This window comes from Labrus bergylta, chromosome 8 (assembly GCF_963930695.1).
Source record: "Labrus bergylta chromosome 8, fLabBer1.1, whole genome shotgun sequence".
NCBI lineage: Eukaryota > Metazoa > Chordata > Actinopteri > Labriformes > Labridae > Labrus > Labrus bergylta.
The window spans coordinates 2682320-2702290 of NC_089202.1; the positions used below are offsets into that span (position 1 = coordinate 2682320).

The 19971-nt window shown below is 39.7% G+C and overlaps 1 protein-coding gene across 1 annotated transcript in view; it reads left to right on the forward strand.

The window, feature by feature from the left end:
* The first annotated feature begins 9477 nt into the window (after positions 1 to 9477).
* eif3ea (eukaryotic translation initiation factor 3, subunit E, a) overlaps positions 9478 to 19971 on the forward strand; it is a 28924-nt gene continuing 18430 nt past the window's right edge. The window contains exons 1-5 of the mRNA XM_020634869.3: positions 9478 to 9618; positions 10683 to 10800; positions 11035 to 11152; positions 13039 to 13081; positions 14400 to 14504. Of these exons, the coding sequence (XP_020490525.1) occupies positions 9529 to 9618; positions 10683 to 10800; positions 11035 to 11152; positions 13039 to 13081; positions 14400 to 14504 (474 nt within the window). The 5' untranslated portion in view covers positions 9478 to 9528. The remainder of the gene's footprint in view (positions 9619 to 10682; positions 10801 to 11034; positions 11153 to 13038; positions 13082 to 14399; positions 14505 to 19971) is intronic.

Genomic DNA, 19971 nt, shown 5'->3' on the forward strand with positions numbered 1-19971 from the left:
TGGGAAAGTAAATGCAATACAAGTACACTGTAAACCTAAACTTGCATTCCCAATGCACCAGACAGCAACATACAGCATGATGGTTTGCAGGCTACAGCAAAAATTCACAATCCAGATGATGCCATTCTCATGCACCACTTCCATTTTTATATAATCCCCTTCTAATTATTTGGTTGGACAGTCAGTTGAGTCAAGAATCTATCAGTTTCGTCTGAAAATATGAAATGTGCCTTCCAAGCACATTGACCATTATATCCTGATTTCCCTCAGGAGCCTCTGGGAATCTCATCCCCTCCCTGTGCATGCCTGCTTACACATTTCTCTCTTACCGCATAACTTGTTGATGTGGGCTTAGCACAAACTTGCTTACAGAGACATTTCAGAGATCTGATGTCATATCCAGTGCTGCTCACTGCACATAACCAACTGTTGTGCATACTGTCTATGTTCTGATTGAAAGGGCAACAATGATACTTTTTCAAATGGCACTGACATTGTTAAGTAGCCTGGCATCATCAATAATGGTCAAGTGCACAAGGGGAAGATAAAATGTCATCCTCTCTGTGAGAGAATAACAAATAACAACACTGTGTACAGTTTAGGTTACGCTTAGCTTTGGCGATCAGTGAACTTGTAATTTTCAAGTCTGCACATGGCAGTCAGTTGATATGTGGTTGGTTTTTTGCTGGAGCACAAAATAGCAAAGAAACCACATTAAAACAATCCTACACTGTCCTTTGGGGTAGAGGGCTTTCCCTTGTCTGCCAAGGTGCCAGTGAAGACCAGGGCTCTAACAGTGACCTGCAATAAACACCATGCAGCAGCTGGGACTCCTGGGATTTCAGGACATGATGGTTAAAGCGCCCTGTGAACAAGCTGTCCATAACTTTGAGATGCAGCTGGATGTGGTGGTGGTGAAAAAAGCCTCTTGACATGAGGCGCCTGTTTAACTTGGAGCCGCTCTCTTGTACAGAAATGTCACTATATGTGAGATCAATTGCAGCCATCTGAAAACCCAAATTGTGCTACTTGACTGGTGCTTACGTAGGTTTCCATGCTCTGGAAGCCCCCCCACATATGGCATATGGGACAAGCATTTATATATTTTCCTTTTCACTCTCCATGTATGAAAAAAGAGAAATATTCCAGTAGAAACACTTCACAGGCATGATATTTTGATTTGTGACAGAAGCAATCAGAGTTGGCATCCCTAAAATGCTATGGACAAAAAATTGAGGTGAGGTTGAGGTGCTTTCGGTGGTTTAGACACATTTCCTGTTCCACCGAGTTTTCTCTTTCATTGGTGTTGTACAGTGAGTTGCGGAAAATGAAGACAGATGCAATTAGCAACAATGTTTGGACTCGCCGGCGGCACCATGTTTACTTTGAAATCTGATTAGGTCCCCTGTCTGACCAAGTTGCTTTCACCGCCAATAACTTTGTACAGATGACTTAAGCATGCTTTGACTCTGATGGACTCCTCTATGTCACCTTTGACCTCACCCATATCCTGAGTGAGAGGCCGGGAGCGGCAAATTATGGCACATCACAATTAGGCTTCCTCACTCTGCTGCTCTTCTCTCTCTTGGCTTCTGTGCCAAGAACAACATTCAGCACCATGTCAGAGCAGCACCATGCTGGTAATTGATGATACTCACACAGTATGAAGGTTACAGTAGGATGTATTGCTCCCCTGACACCTCGTAGAGTAGCGTGACTGCTTATTGTGGAGTGGAGTATTACCACATGTAGTATATTATGTGTTGCTCGATTTGGTTTAATAGCCCATAGTCTGTTCTCATTGAACTCAAACAATGACAGCCATAAGATCATCTTCATGCTGTAGGTGGGGTCTTAGTTTATCATAAGAAGTGATATTAATTCAAAAAACATATTCATGCAAGGTTTTGAAATCTTGATTCGAGCGGCCCACATGAGCAAATGTCTCTGCTCCTTCTGAAAATTTGTTAAAGGAAAATAAAAGCCTAGCATACATTTGAGCCTTATCTTACATAACACTCATTCGGTCTTATTAAGGAGAAAGTGGGTTCACGAGACAGTAGTTGGCAGTGGTGTTTCAATTTTTATACCTCTGAGCCAAATACTGACTGACGTATCCAAGAATCACATCCACTTCATTCTTAGTTGCATCAGCTGGTTAAATTCATTCATTGCAGCGATGTTTTTTTCTTTCTTTTCTTTTTTTAGTGTTCCAAATTTAATCATAAAACACTTCCACACCGTCTCAGGGGGTCCAGGTCGAGGTTTGAGACGTATAGTATTAATGGCTATTTCTAACTAGTCTTACTTTTTACCCTTTATTTCAAGAGCACACTTCAGCAGTAGCATCCACTTGGAAACATAAATTTGCACAATAGCAATTACAACAGACATTTCTAATACACAGAAAGATGAATATTTGGATCTCATCCCCTGTGCAGACGAAGCATGTGACTCGACAGAACAATCTAGAGTTATCAGGCTTCACTTTTCTTTTCTGCTAAGAATGTTCATGAAGGCAAATTTGGAGATAGCACTGTGTCCTGTTTTCAAAGAAATGGCAAAGGATAAAGAAGTAAGGCATAACGAGAAGGGAGCATTGGAGCAGAGCTCGCTGAGGAAGGATTAGAGGGGGTCAAATATTGATCGAGTCCACTGTGTGCCTTCCGATATTGCTGAAGTGTGTGAGCACAAGTCACTCATTGTTTGTGCAGCAGACATGTGTTGCACAGATGTTTGCCATGCTTGGTACCATGGGTGCTCCCTTGAAGTTTACATCGTTTTCTGGCTCATAGGCCTGGTCGATAACGTTCATCCTGTTGCCATTGAGCGTGACAGTGCTGAAGTCAGCATTGGGCTCAGAATCAGGAGTGGGCCGCTGATTTATAACCTGACACGCACACTGAGCGAGGTGATGCATATCTAAAAAGTTTACAAAAGAATCATTGAAATTCATATGAGATGCTGCGATTCGGATTCAGAGCAGAGTTGCTTGGCTTTGCAACATCCAGCGCCCGGTCATTTGTCTTCAGGTTTTATTGATTTATATTTTGACAGATATTAGAATAAGGCCAATGGTGGGTGTCTTTGGCAGTGTCATCTCCCCTTTCTCTCTTGGATTCATTTGTTGACCAAGAAAGCTTTCAGGGAACTGGAGAGCTGAGGTTTTTCATGGAATATTTGGCCCTTCCCTGCAGCAACCTTTAAGTTGATCCCATTAAGTGTGAGGAGGAGTTTCAGCGAGACAAACCCGTGGAATGATGGATAACTGATTGCTGAAATGTGTTTGTGTTCCCTACAGAATCTCAGTCTTCAAACTGGCTATCATGTGGCTGCAACTGCAACTGTTTCATCCAACACACACATGCTTTGATTTTTTAGAGACAGAAATGGTGGATGACTGTTTATATTTACCCCACTTTGTTTAAAAAAGTCAAAAGTCTTTGTTTAAAAATGTCGATAAGCCGTAATCCCGAATCATTAGTTAAATTTACTCTGTTGCTTGGGTTGACCAAGAAGCAGCTTGGCAGGGGGAGATAAGAGAGTTGTAGAAACGTTGCCAAAACACAGTTACGTAAGTGAGCAGACCTCCGCAAACTAAATCCACACGATCATAGGGCCCACGTTTCCACTTATTGTGGACAGTTGAAAGGCAATGCCTCAATGGGACAACACATTTTTGGATTATTTCTATTAGCTGTCAAAAAGAAATCATCCCCTGTACAGTGTGTGCCAGTGATGACATTAACTAATCAGACCTATTTAGTTTTTTTGTACCAGGCTGTTAACCTGTTTATTTAAGCTGTAAAAACAGCTTTTTTGCCAGTCATGTGTATGTGACTTCCGGTGTTCCTGGAGCCAGCCTCAAGAGGACATTCGATGAACTGCAGGATTTTGCACTTACGCATTGGCTTCATTTTTCAGGATCAGAGGTTGCTGCTTGGTCTGTATGCTAAACAAACAATGTTCCTAGCAGATGATTAGCTTAGCGTAGCATAAAGACCAAAAATGGTCTGTGTTTGTTTGTGGCTAACACAATATTAAAACTAGTACCCTTACAGATCAGTAGCTGATAGTTTGATGGCATTAGTGATGAGGAGGAGCGTACACGTGGGCTGGTTTCAATGTACCAGACTGCAACCATTTTAAAGGAATTATTTCTTCACTACAGAAAAAAGAAAAAGGGCCATACACAGTTCAGCTCCCAATGGGCAGTTTTATTTAAACAAGGCAACATTAAGATCTACAAGATGTTCCTTTCTTCAATGGGAAGAAAGTTCACTGAAAAGTAGATTTATCCAGATGTGGACTGTAAATGACATGACAATGTCAGCGCATGTTTAAAGATATGCTCATGATAAATTTGTAAAAGTGATTTTTGAAACCGTAACACCAAATAAATTGTATAAAGCACAATTTTAAACATTGCCTTGGTTAGATTTCAGAGGTAGATCTATTCCTCTCTTTTCATTTGTTCGAGTGATTAGATCAGTTTCATGCATAAACTAAGAGTTATCTACACACACTTAGACATGTTTTGTTATATGTCTTTTGCTGAAAATGTAAATGTTTAAAAAAAATCCTTAACCAAAGCTGAAGTAATGCTGCAAATGTTGAGTTGCAGTTTTACAATGGCTTATGGGCCAAACTTGTTGGCCAGAATCATGTCTGATGAATGGCTAGGGCCGAAACATCACATGTGGTGATGAATGCCATTAATTGGAGGAACTTCTTGTGTGCAGACTTAGACTTCCTTTTGCCTGTGTATATTTTTTGTCCACCCAGTACTTAACGATTCGGATGTGCGTGCTGTTCGATATTTATTTCAGAATCTCAACCTGACAACCCACAATATCCAGACAGAAATAAATGAATTACAGCTAATGACCAAGACAACTTCTGGTGCATAAACCTACTAACCAGTTAATTGAGTTTATATTTGGCTCTGTAAAACAGTTCTAGCTTGTGTCCAGTCTCTATGCTTAGCAAAGTTAACCTTCTGTTAGCTCCAGAGTCTTATGGCACAAGTGTCCTGTGCATGTTTAGGCACATCTTTGTGCAAAAATTCAAAGTCCGCGTAAACGCGGCTTCTCCTACCTCCTCCTGTTAGCTGTAGCATTAGCCGCATGTAACGCTCGGTTCTAGCCCCCCTTGATAAAAATGTGTCAGTGCGGCGTCATTGTCAGTGTGAGATCACTGATCTAAGCCCATTGGCTCGTTGTGGCAAGCCCTGCAGCTCATGTTGAAATTTACGAGAAGCGTGCTGAGCAACTGACCAATAACGACAGAGCGGATCGGCAGACCAATCAGAGCAGACTTGTCCCACGTGGGGTCTAACAGTGTGGGCTCAACAGAGTGTAGCTGACAGACTCAGAGCGTAGAGGGAGCAAGGAGGAGCAGTACATGAAAACAGACACTTTTTTAGAACTTTAGCTATTGTGAACGTACAAAAGTAGGTACATAGATTAAATATAAGAACCCCAAAAAGGGGCTCTTTAATATAAGCTAAAACCCATACCGATTGCCTCTCCTGCAGTCTCTTTATCAGATGATTGACAGCTGATAGTCACGTTTTACTGATCAAATCCTCCAATTTTCCCAATCAACCCTTACCAATTCCCCCAACCTTCTGCAAACAATGGGTCTGGTTCTGTTGTTCCCCAAGGGTATGGATAAGCATGCTGGCACAGGACCATTTAAAAACATGGGTTGAGCATAGCTCAGGCCCTAATGGTGTTCAGTGGCTCAACTTGTTTGGTTTAAAAATTAAATGTATATACAGTCTGAGACCTCTAATAAACAAAATGTACAAAGCAATCACAAGTTCAGTTTGAACTGGTAACAATTACCTAGTGTACCTTTCTTGTAAAGCAGAAATTCTTTGCACCACGATTATTCAAGGGGTGAGGGCTGGATTTAACATTTTATTGAGTTCAGCATGTGATCAACAAAATAACGATTTTGCGGCATCAGGAAGCTAAAACTTAGAAAAATGTGAAGAAAGAAAAGAAAAAAAACCCTGCACATGTTTTTCCAATATACTATCTTTCCCAAGCACCTTTCTCTTTTAAAGACTATTGGCTGGTTGAAACAAGAGAAACCAAAGCAATTTGGCCTTCACATCAGTATTTAAAATACTTCATTTCTTGTCATTTTGGATTTAGTTTGTGGTGTTGAACCTAGCTTAAAATGCTTATTGGCTTTGCTTGGACTGGTGAAGATTTTCCCGCCGCTTCCTAATTTAATATTGTGTAATAACAAGTATTATTGCCTGCACATAAAATGCAAGCACAGAACTCACATTACACTGAAAATGGACAATATAATGCATATGTTTCTGTTGTTTGGAAGAACAATTATGGGGTAATGATCCTTTTGCAGGAAAGTAAGGTTGGAAGGACACATTGAGGTTTTACTGCGTGGTAAGGAACTGTATAAAATTACTAGGATGATGTTCTAGTTGTTAAAAAACAAAAAATGATGATTTATTTTTGCTTTAAAATCTCTATTAACATTGTTTAGAAAAATCCAAACAATATTGTACACAATGATGTGTCTTAACATGCTAAAAGAATGCATTCATTAAACATGCACGTTTTGGTAAACTGCAAACTGAACGGGCACATTTGCAGCTCATGACCGCAAATCTGAGCGTAGTTCACAATGGAAACAGTTAATGGCCGCCCATTTTAAGAGAGTTGCAGAGCTCTTTATTTTGCAGCAGCTGGAATTGGATATGTAGCACCCAACATGCATCTGACAAGACTACATCTGTAAAATACGTCCTAGTTTTAAAATTTAAAGTAGGGAAAGACTTCCGGTTCATGTTGACTCACTGTATGTATTAGACAGTTTATTGATTATGTGAAGTTAAGTGAAGAATAATTCAAATGTAGCCACTTCTTTAATGAAGTGTATTCATCATTATTTACAGTTGAATACACAATTCTTTGCCCTTTCCTGTACAGATTTGAACCTGATGTGTTTATAAGTAAAGTAATGTTAATAAAAATACTTGAAAAACAGACTTGAGTAAAAGTAAAGATTCCTAGCTTGAAAGTTACTAAGCTAAAAGCTAAAAGTAAAAGTCACCTTTAATAAAATCGCTAATGACTCAAACCTATATAAATGCACTGAAGTATCAAAAGTCTCTGGTGTGAAAATGTACTTAAGTATAGTAATGAAAAGTACAAGTAAAAGCACAAAGACACAGGACAGCCAGATTGTATTGTTCATTAGATGTTTGCGGTGTAGCAGCATCACATTCTGCTGTCTCGCCTGTAGCTGTGACATATGAGGTGGCAGCCATGGTGTCACGTTCTGAAGACATGGCTGGATATGCCTTGAATTGATTTAATGAGACAGCGCCCATTACTTTCGCGTGTTCTTGCACGAACATGCATAGTCCAGATAATCAATACAGATGACGATGACAATTACATTCAGATTTTATATTGTAAAGAGGTGTCCAATACTCATTTAGTGGAGTAAAAATATCATTTTTGAAGATAAAATGTAGTGAATTAAATGTAGAAGTTGCAAAAAATTTTAAATACTCAAGTAAAGTACGTTCCTACAGATTTGTGTAGGAACTTGTGAGTGAATGATGATGAGAGATTGGATGGAAGTCGATTAAACAATCAATCACTCAATCTTTATTTGTATAGCGGCAATTCAACACAAATGTTATCTAAAGACACTTTGCAAAAGAGCAGGTAAAAGACCTTACTCTTTGTCATGTGATATTGCAAGGACCCAACATGAATCAACCATGAGCCCAAGAATAGATGGCTCAACTGAAAAAGAGTGGCAACTTGCAGTTGAAAAAAAAAAAAAGCCAACTTCCTTTTAATCTGTGTGAACTACCCACATGTCCGGCCAATATATATCAAAATGTTATGAAATCAAATCATTGTTTTCTTAATGGGGATGTGTGGTTCATTAAAAACTGGTTTACATTTGAAATAAATTAAATATGATACACTCAAAAGTAAATCAAAGTTATTTGCCATGTGAACATTATTTGTAATACTTCAAGAGAAGACAATAATTCTTTGCACAAAACAAGAAAACATGAGCATAATGAAATGCGAAGAGTCTATGTATGACTTCTCACATAAATAACGAAAAAGTGAAAACAATAACAGAGGAAGTTTTCTGTTTGACTTTATAAAGCCAACTCAGTGGCAGCCAGACTGGAGCGTTTGATATTTGGACTGAAGCCAATATGATCTAACAGACAATTTGATACCTTCTTTTTCACAGACAAACATTTACTGAAAATTAGCAAGTAGAGCATATAGCATTCAAAAAAAGGGTAAAAGCTGTGTTTTATTCTTTAAATCTAAGCAGGCTGTCATTGAGCCAGGGCTGACTGTGTCAGAAGCACCCAGTAAAACAGCAATTGGCCATGGTGAGTGGTGTCTGTTTATGACTCATACCTGCCGTCAGCGACAGGGAGAAGTGGGAGTAAAAGAGAGAGAGAGCCCAAAGGTAACAAGGGAATAATTGTGTAAGGATACTAGACAGTGCTTTGTGGTTGTCAGGAAAACAAGATTCTAGTTAAACCTATTAGAGAAGGGCAGTTTCGTAGCTGTTACTGGCAGTCGTTGGCCCAGTATGGTTTACGGAGGAGCACCTTTATGAGGTATCTGCTGAAGGAAAGTAGGAGAGAGAAGGATGGTTCAGATCCACAGTGAAGACATTCTAACCTTGTGGAAAAGTCAAACGATTGGAAATAATAGTTCTCACATTAAAATTCAAGGGTTCATTGTGACTATATTTGACCTAAAATGGTTTTGGTCCCATAAAGACGTCATACACAGTCATACAGACTTTTAGAAGGAAATATTGGTGGTGACTGGCAGAGAGCTATGTTTTCAAATTCAACAAAACCTTCACATGGATCCCTATTCATAAATGAAATGTTTCACTGTATCAACACCACAAGGAAATTATTGGAATTTTGAAAGGTTTACAAGTCACAGTTATGCATATTTCTGAGAAGACATCGAAGAAAAATAAAGATTGACATTTCCATTCATGAGCAAGAATGAAAGGGTAAAATATGAATAAAATTCAAGTCAGTTTCTCCCCAGGGAGCTGTATACCTACTGCCATTGTAGCAATTGGAATGAAACAAGTTATATAATATTGAGGTCTCACCCACATTTCAGAAATAATAAAAACATTCAAATTAATTTGCTAGCCAAATGAATATACCTGACATCAATGAATAAGATTAACTGAATATAACTAATAAGGAAATTGAAAAAGGTCTTCATAACAGAATTGAACAATTAAAAAGAATTAAGAAAGATATAAATCATTTCAAATAGCTATAGCCTACAGTAAAACATGCACTATTTCAAATATTAATCGTCAATGTTATCATAATCGCTCGTCAAGATCAGCATCCAAAGGCTTCTTTAGTTTCTCAATGAAGATGTTGAGCTGTCTCCGATTGGCCGTCCGCGTGTGACGTAAAAACCAGGAACTTCCGGTCGCTTCCCTTTCTCCGGAGCAAAAATGGCGGAATACGATCTCACTACCAAAATTGCTCACTTTTTAGATCGTCATCTCGTTTTTCCTCTGCTGGAGTTCCTGTCTGTAAAAGAGGTACGGCCTAAAATCAGGAATAATGTCTTCGGCGCTCGTTTTTGATATTTCAAGAGTGTTTTAGGTGTTGTAATACGGCTTTTCCACCGTTGTACCAGCGATTCATGCTAAGGTGTTGACCACATTTTCTGAAGCTGTGTAAAGTAGCAACACTTAACCGTTACGCAACCGGCTTTTGGCTTCCGCTTTTCAAAATAAAAGCTAAAAGTAAACGATAAAAATTAAAGCAGACAAACTAAAATCATACTGTTAACGATGAGTACGACAATACATCGATGTGTATGGTGAATTAACAGCTAAGTATTACCGAAATTTGAGGAATTCGCACATTGAATTTGACCTACATACTTGAATTGAGTTGTATGTTTGAAAACACAGAATCGGAAATCCTGGGTTTGATTGTAGCTAGCTTCACCCATGCTAATTCAGCCACGCGGTTTTAACATACTATCATTTTTTTGAGTGCTACATTTTATTTGCAGAAAAAAATGTTTTACGTTATTGTACAACGCTAAACTAAGGGAACGGTTGAGCGGTTTTAAAATCCCAAGCTACATCCAAATTCACAAGATTGTACCTCAAAGGCACTAAGCGGCCCATGTTGTGCACGTTTCAATTGTTCCTGTTAGTCAGTCTTTCAAGAAAAGAAAGTTTGGACTTATTAGAGTGTATTACTTTGTAAACAGTACAGCTTTTTAAAATGGGTACACAGATTTCTGAATACACATGGCAACAACAGTTTTAAATGTTAGTAATACTCAAAACACATGCCTATTACAGGTATTGAACGAAAACCAGGTTGAATAAAAGTCGGATAACATTTAAGTTAGTTAAAAGTCACTGACTGTATGGTTCAGTCATATCAGTCAGTTATTTTATTAACTGTTTCCTACAAGGGGCTTTTGAGGACACAATAGACTTTACGTATTATCTAGAAACTAATTTGGGTCTTGTAACACTCAGTGATACAGAAATACAATGTATCAGTCTTTAATTATTTTGTTTTTGTACAAAAACACCTCTCTCACCTCTGTTTTATGTTCTTGGCATTTATTCATCCTTAGATCTACAATGAACAGGAACTACTTAATGGGAAACTGGACCTCCTCAGTGACACCAACATGGTGGACTTCGCCATGGATGTGCACAGAAGTCTTTTCCTTGATAAGGAAATTCCCCATAGTAGGTTTTATACTTCATGGAATCACACTCCCCCACCAACATACACAAAACCAAATGGAGACTCGCATCACTTAACTGAAATCATAAAGGTTTATCTTTGCTACCCCACTCACTCCATTTAGAATTGATTTCTCTGCTTTGTTGTATTGTATTTGAGTGCTGGGGTGCAACTCTATTCATTTTGGTTTCTAGTGTTGCTGTACCTAATGCTATTCTTTATCCTCCCTGTGTCAGCTCTGAGGGAGAAAAGGACAGAGGTTGTTGCCCAGCTCAAACAGCTGCAGTCAGAGACTGAACCTATTGTGAAAATGTTTGAGGACCCAGAGACGACAAGGCAGATGCAGTCCACCAGGTAATAAAACTATTATTATGTTTTAATCAAAAGTAGTATTTTCTTTTCTTAATGGACAATGTTATGCCATACACAATTGCCGTAAGTGAGGTTGAGATATCTATTGCTGGACTTCTTTTGCACTGAATCTGGGTTAAGTAGGGCATGTTATTTGGAACATTTGGAAATTTCCATGAAAAACGTATTAGTGCTTTTGCTAAGAGAAGACAATAAAGACACGCAAAAAGAGAGACACGAGATGTTGAGGTTAACTCTATTAAGACAGTTTTGTTGTCTACGGTGATTGAAATAGTTACAATCAGTCTGCATCCTTTACTTTGGTTCTTGGCGAGTGTGTGCCTGGACAATCAAGGGCATTTTCCATTTGTAACTCTTCTCCGTTTGTACTGTTCTTTCAAGACACAGATTTGTAGGATCTGTTTTGTGAGATTTGAAGCCTGATGATGGCAGCTTTCATTTAGAGCTTGTCAGTGTTTTGTTAGTTTACTGTCAGCGTAGAGTAAAAAAGAATTCTTCCTTTTGGATCAAGAATCATGTGTCTGTCTTAAGTTATATGTTGTATTTTCTCTTCATGCCATTCAATTTGTAAAACAATGGGAAACTCATCTGTGGTGGATAAAAATTTGCTGTTACGCCAAAAGACTTGCACACGGATTATTCTCCTGTTATGGCCTAAATAATGCATGATGCAGTTGCTTGTTCTCATCATTATTTCTGGATCAAGGGATCATGGGAAGTAGAACCTGTTAGTCTTAATGCAGCTTGTTTACCAGTTGGCTATTCTGCATATTTGCCTTTAGCGGCTTTTTTAGATAATAACTAAAGCCAGAAACCAAGCCGGGCTTTCGCTCATAGTTAATATCGGTAATTGTAATAATGTTCCATAAACTGTTATGTTTAGACACACTAGCTGGATTATTGCTGCTGATAAATTGATTAATGACCTATATTCTCATTGTTTAAACCTGTTGAGGCATTTAAAACAACTTTTTGGAGTTTAACTTAGCATGTTTCTGATGGCTCCTTGACTTTTTCAGTGCTGAAGGTGGCAGTTATGCTGTGCATGATGAACAGTGTCCACTTGAACATCTCAGCATCTGCCTGTGGTCTTACTCTGATAATATTTTGTAAAGCACGAGATAGCCTCAGACTTATGGATAACATTTTTACTATTTTGTGTTTGTGCATAGCGATACATCTGCTTTGCAGTTAGACATATGGTTTAAAAGTAAAAAAAAAAAAAAAAAGGCATTTTTGACTGACATGAATGGTATGGGCAGTGGCTCTGATTTACTATCAGGATCTGTGTTCCAGTAATGAACAGCAGGCGGACATTCCTCTCTACAGGTGATTCACCATCAGCAGAGACAACCTGTCTGAAGCAGTGAAGAGTCCTGCCTTAGTTTAAAAAAAAATTCACTCCCGTGAAGCATGTGCCAGAAAATAAATGCACCCTTATTTATTCACATTATAGAAATAGACATACCGTAGAAGTGCATAGTTTCAGTGTCCACAGACATACTAAGCTATAAATTGAGGACAAAGTTGTGAAATGCAGTTTAGATTTGAGTTGTTAGAAAAGTTGGTGCACTCCTTTGTTTTGACGATGCCATCTAGACTAAAGGGCTTACTTCCTTCCTCACTGGATATAATTTGTTAGACTTGCTAGCATAGATTTGGTGTAGCCAAACTAAATGTAATAAACAGGCTATCAAACTGTTTTAAAAGTCAAATGGTCTTCATTCATGTGCAGCTCTTGATCTAGACCAGAAGTGGAAAAATATACCTGAATGGGACTCCAAACACCAGGATGTAAGCCAAATGATGACTCAATTTAAATGGCCTCTAACTACAGGAACTGTCTTCCTTTTTCTTTTCTTTTTCAGAGACGGACGAATGCTCTTTGAGTATTTGGCAGAAAAACACAACGTAAGTTGGCCTCATTTGCTGACATCTCACTTCTAAATGTCTTTCCCATGGTTCTTGTGTGAACCCACGTTTGTTTTAGGGGTGAAGTGGGAGGGGAAGGCTGAGCAGGGAAACGCAGAATTACTTCCCAAAACCCTTAACTCATTTTCGGGGTTTGTATGGCTTGCACAAATTCTGTGGACATTTACATTCTGTGGTGAATTGTTAAGAATAAACGGAGTAGCTCGGGACTCGTGGATAGAGCCGCAAAAATGCCGGAGCTTCTATATTTACCATGATGTTTGGCTTCTTACCCTCCCCTCCATCGGGTCCCCTCCCACTTTGGTATCCCGCTGACCTGCATGCTGTCCTCAGCGCACCTCCTCACAGCTCAGACTCCCGGCCTCGCAGTAGGCTGTGGGAGAGGCTTGAGCACCCGCTGCCTGTAACAGTTGTCCGAAATCGCACTGACGTCAGTGCACACTGCTGTGAGACACCAGACAGCAGAAAAAAAAAGTTATATTTAGGAAGCTTGAATGCTTCCAAAGATAGCCATATATATACATATGCATTTCTAATTTAGCTCACATGACCACTTCCTAGCTGATCTGTCAGAAAAGTTAAATATTGTCTTGCTCCGCTTAGAAAAAGATACCCCCTTATATGAAATGGCAGTGTTTATTTTATATTGACTTAAAGGTGGTGTGTTATCACAGCAAGAAAATGATGTTACTACAAGTAATAGAATATTAGAATTGGATCAGTGTGTTAATATAAATGGCATAAAGTACTGTATTGTTCTGCATATATGATGGCCCTGATTATAAGACCCCCATTTTTTTGAGAAAGGACAGTGGAGAGTGTCGGATAATGGGGAGAGAGAGCAGGGATATGCGGGAGAGGAGCCACTGGTCGGATTTGAACCCAGGCCGCTCGCTTGAGAGGCTGCATCCTCTGTACATGGGGCGTGCAAATTAAACGCTAGGTCACTGGCGCCCCACCTTAACCTACTTTGAGCTACTTTGCTCTGGACAGTCAACATAGCCCCCCCCCAGCACTCTGGCTGTGAGTGAGGGGCCTCAGTCATGAGCTGTACATCGCTGTGCAGATAAGTGCTGCATCTATTGTTGTGAACTTGTTATATTTTGATCAATACGGTATATAAGGTGTATCTTCATGTTAAAAAAAAACGCAACAATAAAGAAGCGAAGTGTGATTGCCTCCAGCACCACAGCTGTTTGAAATTACAGAACAAGCAAAATGTTTGATTTGAAAATTTGCCCAAGTAATGTTTTCCTTGGTCTGACAACAATTTACATATTTCTCATTTCTCTTCAAGTTTCGTCAGGAATACTTGGACACGCTGTACCGATATGCCAAGTTCCAGTACGAGTGTGGAAACTACTCTGGTGCTGCGGAGTACCTCTACTTCTTCCGCGTCTTGGTAAGTTTGTAACCTCTGTCATTGACACCAGCTAACATTAATGGTGATGTGTACTGATAACTCTGCACCTTGCCTCACTTAACAGAGTGTCTGTAGTATTATACTGTCCTCTTAATATACTGGCTTACGGTGTTTCTCTGACATTAAAATTGAACATCACATTATGTTGGCCAGATTGCTTTAATTCCTCAAAAGGCTGGTGCTTGCATAGGAGAGGAAGAGAACACTTAAAAGTAATTGAATGTGAAAAGCTTACGTCATTGGCTCTTCAATTCTCTGCACGTCTTTTGTATTAAGAAGAGACTGCTGCTTTAAGACTTGAGTTGGATTTTTTCACTGGGCCAAGTGATCAGCGGCGGACTGCATAATCTGTCTCTAGTCTCTTCACGGGGCGGGCTTCAGTAGACAGCTTATTGATTTGAGTGCTTGGGCCAGAGAGTTCCTTGTCACGACTTCTGAGCTTATGGCGTGCTTAAGTTATGCGAGGCATCTTTTAGTTAGAATCAGGAGAGTTATGCACATTTTGCGAGGTGATTAATAGAGGATGCACATGTCGATTATTTAGGACTGTCTGTACTAGTCTGCTCTTCATTCCTGAATTTAAAATGAGAGCTGGAGGAAGAAGGCTAAATAATACAATAAAATAATTGATCAAATGATTTCCAAGACAAGTGTTTTTTAACATTGAGTATTGCCAACAAATGTTTTGCAGAGGAAGATAATTACAGCTCCCAGTGAGTACTGAGAGTGTTATTGTTAGTGCATATGCACACTCCCTATTTCCTCTATAAACACACAGACTTGTTGCCTTGGCTCTGGCACTTGTGGCTTGTTTCCCTTTTGCCCTCAGAAATGAGTGAAAGATGAACAGATGGTGAATGGGCTATGTGTTGCTTGACTGCAAAGATGGCGGACTACTAAGACTAAACACTAAGACTGAGTCATTGTAGAGTTTTGTCTCTCCATGTAATTGGATGTACCTCCTTTACTAGTCTTTGATTACAGGCGTTAGTTCAGGTAGTGCCAGATTCTAAGGGGTGGGAACTTCTAGTCACTAGTGGCTCATTTCCAGTCACTTTATATCACTGTTTGCCTGTAAATGACGTGATACAATGAGGATTAAGTTGGGCTCTACAATACATTTGAAGCCTGTGTTTTGTATCTAATGTCACAGTAGAACAGTAGAACTTGGTGGTCTTAAATGAAAGACACATAAATGGAGACAAAAAAGTAATAAGCAAATTGCCTAGCTTATTTCTTACTGGACAAAACACATAATTACTGTTTAGGAAGGATCTGTGAAACCTTATACATTCTGCTACTGAGTTAGCTCAACACTAAGCTCTATATAGATTCTTCAGGCCTGAATCGGGGTGTTAGTGATTCGATTAGATGAGATCTGTTTCTCCACTCCACACAAACGATTTTAACATAGTGGTGGTATCTTCCATGGTTTTGTTCCAGTTCAGCATCAGACTCCACCAAGATGGCTGCTGCTCTGAGTCTATGTACTGATATCGCAAGACAGTTTTCACCTCAATGAGAAATAAAGTAGTGCCAAAAAGCCTACCTGTTTGCTTCTACAAATTGACATCCTAATGCTGTTATTATTTCAGCGAACTTATTCCCCGTTAATTGCATCAAAATTAAAGTGGTTTCTTTTTCGGACTCGTACCACTGAAGTGAGTCAGAGTGAAGTCTCTATGTAACTTACATTCTACTGTTGAACTGACCTGAGACTCATCAGATGAACAGGCGCTACTCAGGGATATTATGGAGAAAGAATCGACGGTGCTTATGTTGCAAACGTTAAAGCTGCACCGAAAAGGAAATATTACCTGGAAGTCGTTAAGCGTTCCGTTTCTGCAAGCGTTTCTATTTGTACACGTGTGTGCATCAGTGTATGTTTGTGCCCGTCAGCCTGCCCTTGGGGTCTCCGACATGCAGACTGCAGAGAAGTGGGAGAAAGAAGCTGCAGTTAAACAAAACCCGCTAAAAAGACAGCTTTTTTTAAATTATGGGACTATTTCGGTACATTTGGACACCATGCGGCCCATAGCTCACTGAGATATACCTAGCCATGTGGGTGTTAATTTCAGACCCTAATGGGGCTTCTTACTAAGGAAATGCATACATTTCATAAAAAAGCTATTTTGTCAACAGAACTAGGGAAGATGAATAAAGTAGCTTGAGGTGTAAGTTGTTGTCCACTTTGCCTTCAAGGTCACATGGAGGGCATTATCATGCTTGTAGCTACCGCCGTTGCTCTATTTGAAATGAAAACCATATTTCCAGGGGGAAAATTAACTCGACTTTGACCCCTTTTAGTGTTATCTTGCATCAAGTGTTAGTAAGTTTGACTCCACTGAATGTCCCATAATGACCATGGAACCAGCCTGCATACTCAGTAGTTTCCAAGTGTCACTCACTTGTGCTCTTGCTTTTGTGTCTTTGGTTCAGCATTTAGCTCTGCGGTAAAGCAAGGACTCGTGCCAAAGCCAAGCTTGAAAGAATGAGATGAATAAAATCAACTTTTTGTCTGTTCATTAGAGTGAAAAACATTAAGAGCATCTTTTGTTCCCAGTCTAATTGGCATTTGATACTGCACTGCGTCGCTTCTTGTCTTTGGGATGTCGGTGACTCCAACGAGTCATGCACATTCACTATGCTGTATGGTCCCCTCCTGAAAACACTTGGCAGTGACTCTGAGGGATGATGAACTCTGCGCTGCAAACATCCCTCTTAACCCGAAGCAGTTGGGTACTTCATCTGATGGGTTTTTCACTGATCTGCTCAAATCTGTGGAAGGAAGAGCTGCATCCGAGACAAGATGACGGCTAATTCACCCAAGCTTTCCACTTCCCCTGCCGACAAAAAAAATACACATTAAGAGAAGTCTTCGAAAGCTTCCAAAGGATACATCCCACTGCTTCTACTACAGTTGTTTATGGCTTTGCAACTCACTCTAAATAAACCAAAATTGCTCTAATTGAGGTTGGTTGTTTGAAGTCCAGAGCTTTTTCTTTACTCCTCAAATTGTCAGACCCCTCATTTTAAGTTCCATCCAGATCAGACTCTGTAACCAGATATCTGTTGCTTACTCTGGACAATGCAAGAGGCACTTTAGAAGGGGAAAAGGTAGAGATTTATTTTTTTAGTCTGAGTCTGTATACAGCTCCCCCTTCCTTATTTTCAGTGTTTTGTGGACCTCCCATCCTCACAGGCCCCTCTTCTGTCTCTCCCTCCCCTGTATGGGTGAGATGAGGCTCCATAAAGTAATTTAACGTGGGAAACCCAGTCAATTAAACGAAGGAAACCGGCCTTGCACAACCCATGCCTCAGGTCTTGTTACAGTGTGGCCTTGTCCGAAAAGAGCAACTTATTCATATCATCAGTTAATGCAGGGATTGAATGTTAAGAATAAAGATAGAGTATCCCGTCGGATCCCCAGCACAGTCAATTTATTGTTGCTGGTCAGACAGCGAAAATGTGGCCGTTTCACTAACCAACGGAAACTCAAGGTAACTGCTGGAAAAACCCAGGTATTGAAACTTTTCTAGCGTGGCCACTAGTGAAAGGCAGACTCTCTCTCTCTCTCTCTCTCTCTCTCTCTCTCTGTGTGAGAGAGAGAGAGACCTGGGGGTCAGCCAAACGTAGCAAGCAGGGACTTCCAAGAGAGGGAAAAAAAAAAATAACAAACAAAACAGAACACTTCGGCAGATGAAATGCTGACCTTTACATTGGCAGGGATGGCCATTTTCCCTCCATGTCACAATACTGATCTTTCATGTGACTTTTGAACTTTAAAAATAGTCAGTCATGACGGACCTGAGTCGTTTTCTTTGTTCAAAGAAACCCAGCTGCTTTGACTGGAGGATGGACACTTTCTATCTTTGTCCTCTCTTAAGGGGATTCTATAAGAGATTTTCCAAATATCTTCCACCTACCTGTCCTCGTCTCATGTTAAAGCAGCTTGTTGTGGAAATTTTATCAGAGCAAAAACTGGTCTTTGCCAAGTAAGAATAAGAAAGCCTTTATTTATGAATAATCCTCTCAATCTTTGGGGTTCCAGCGGAAACCTGCTCTTTTTTAGTGTTTCCTCTTCTTGTACGTCTGTCGTGTCTCACAGTCCACTTCAGCGGCTGTCGACGGTTAACGGGGGTGTGTGGTTAGGATCTATGTTTCTCCGGCCGCTCAGCAGACACCCACCCTTGACTTCCTGCTTGACTCATGTCACTGCGTCTGGTGTTTGGTGTTATCGTGAACTACTGTGGTGCAGACTTTCCCATGAGCCTTAGGGTGTAGTCCAATGTCCACTTCAGAGTGATTGCCCTGCTGAGGTTCAGAGGCATTCTCAACCTGTGTTTCATTACCTGATTTCTTTTTTGTTTGTTTTAGTCTGTTCTGGAAATCAGAAACAGTAGCCTGCAACAATTAAGAGAGTGATTGTGCCCTCCTTAAGATGTCTTATTCGCCTGAGTTCATATTTCAGACTAATGACCTTGTGATAACGACAGGCCTGTGCAGACTTACTGAAGGGTAATAGTGGGAGATTATTGCAATTATCACTTTTATGTCTGAAATGGAGTGAAGTTAGCAAAACAACCTTATACTAACATATGAATGTTAATCTGACTGCAGAAAATAACTTACATGTTGCAATGCATGACAATCACCTCAGAACATTCCGGCCCGCTACTTATGTGTCAATTCCTTTGTTTAAGAACTTAAAATAAATAATATCCAAACGATTCTCTTAGTCAAACTTCCTTTTTAAGTTTGCCCTCCCTTTGTCAGTCTTTGCAGGGTTGGCAACGGTGTTAAGGAAACAGAATGTACCCTGGGCAGGGATGATGTCATTTTTTCAAATTTCACCAAACAATATTTTGCAGCACTGCAGTGTACAGTACATACTAAATCATTCTTATCGGGTATAAGTGACACACTGGCTCTTTATGAAAGGTGTTTGCATCAACCCATCGTGTGGATTTGTATTCAGCTCACTAATCCCGTTATTGAAGTTATTCACGATAATTTTTGCTTCTGAGATCATTGTAGGATAACTGGTATATTTTAGAAGTTTCTTAAATTCTATAAATTATGAATGCTCATATTTCAATAATAATGAAATTACAATTAATTATGCCGCCTTAATGTTACCCAAATAATAATTGCTAGGTTTGCACGATTGCAATTAAGATGAATAGTATTTGAATATTTGACTTGCTAGAACAACACCCATACAGTAGTGTGAAGTAGGGGTGCAGAAATGCAAATTTTTCTCTAATCGATTACTCTTCCCAGTGTTAAAGCGAGTACTCGAGTAATCGTTTTGTAGTTGGTTTTTTTTCTGTGATTCTTTTCCCCCACGGGAGGCCCCGCCCCCAACTATGACGCGATGCCGACTGTATCTATTGATTCATTTGAATCATTGGGATTTTAATAATTGTTAGCACGGTCACACAGG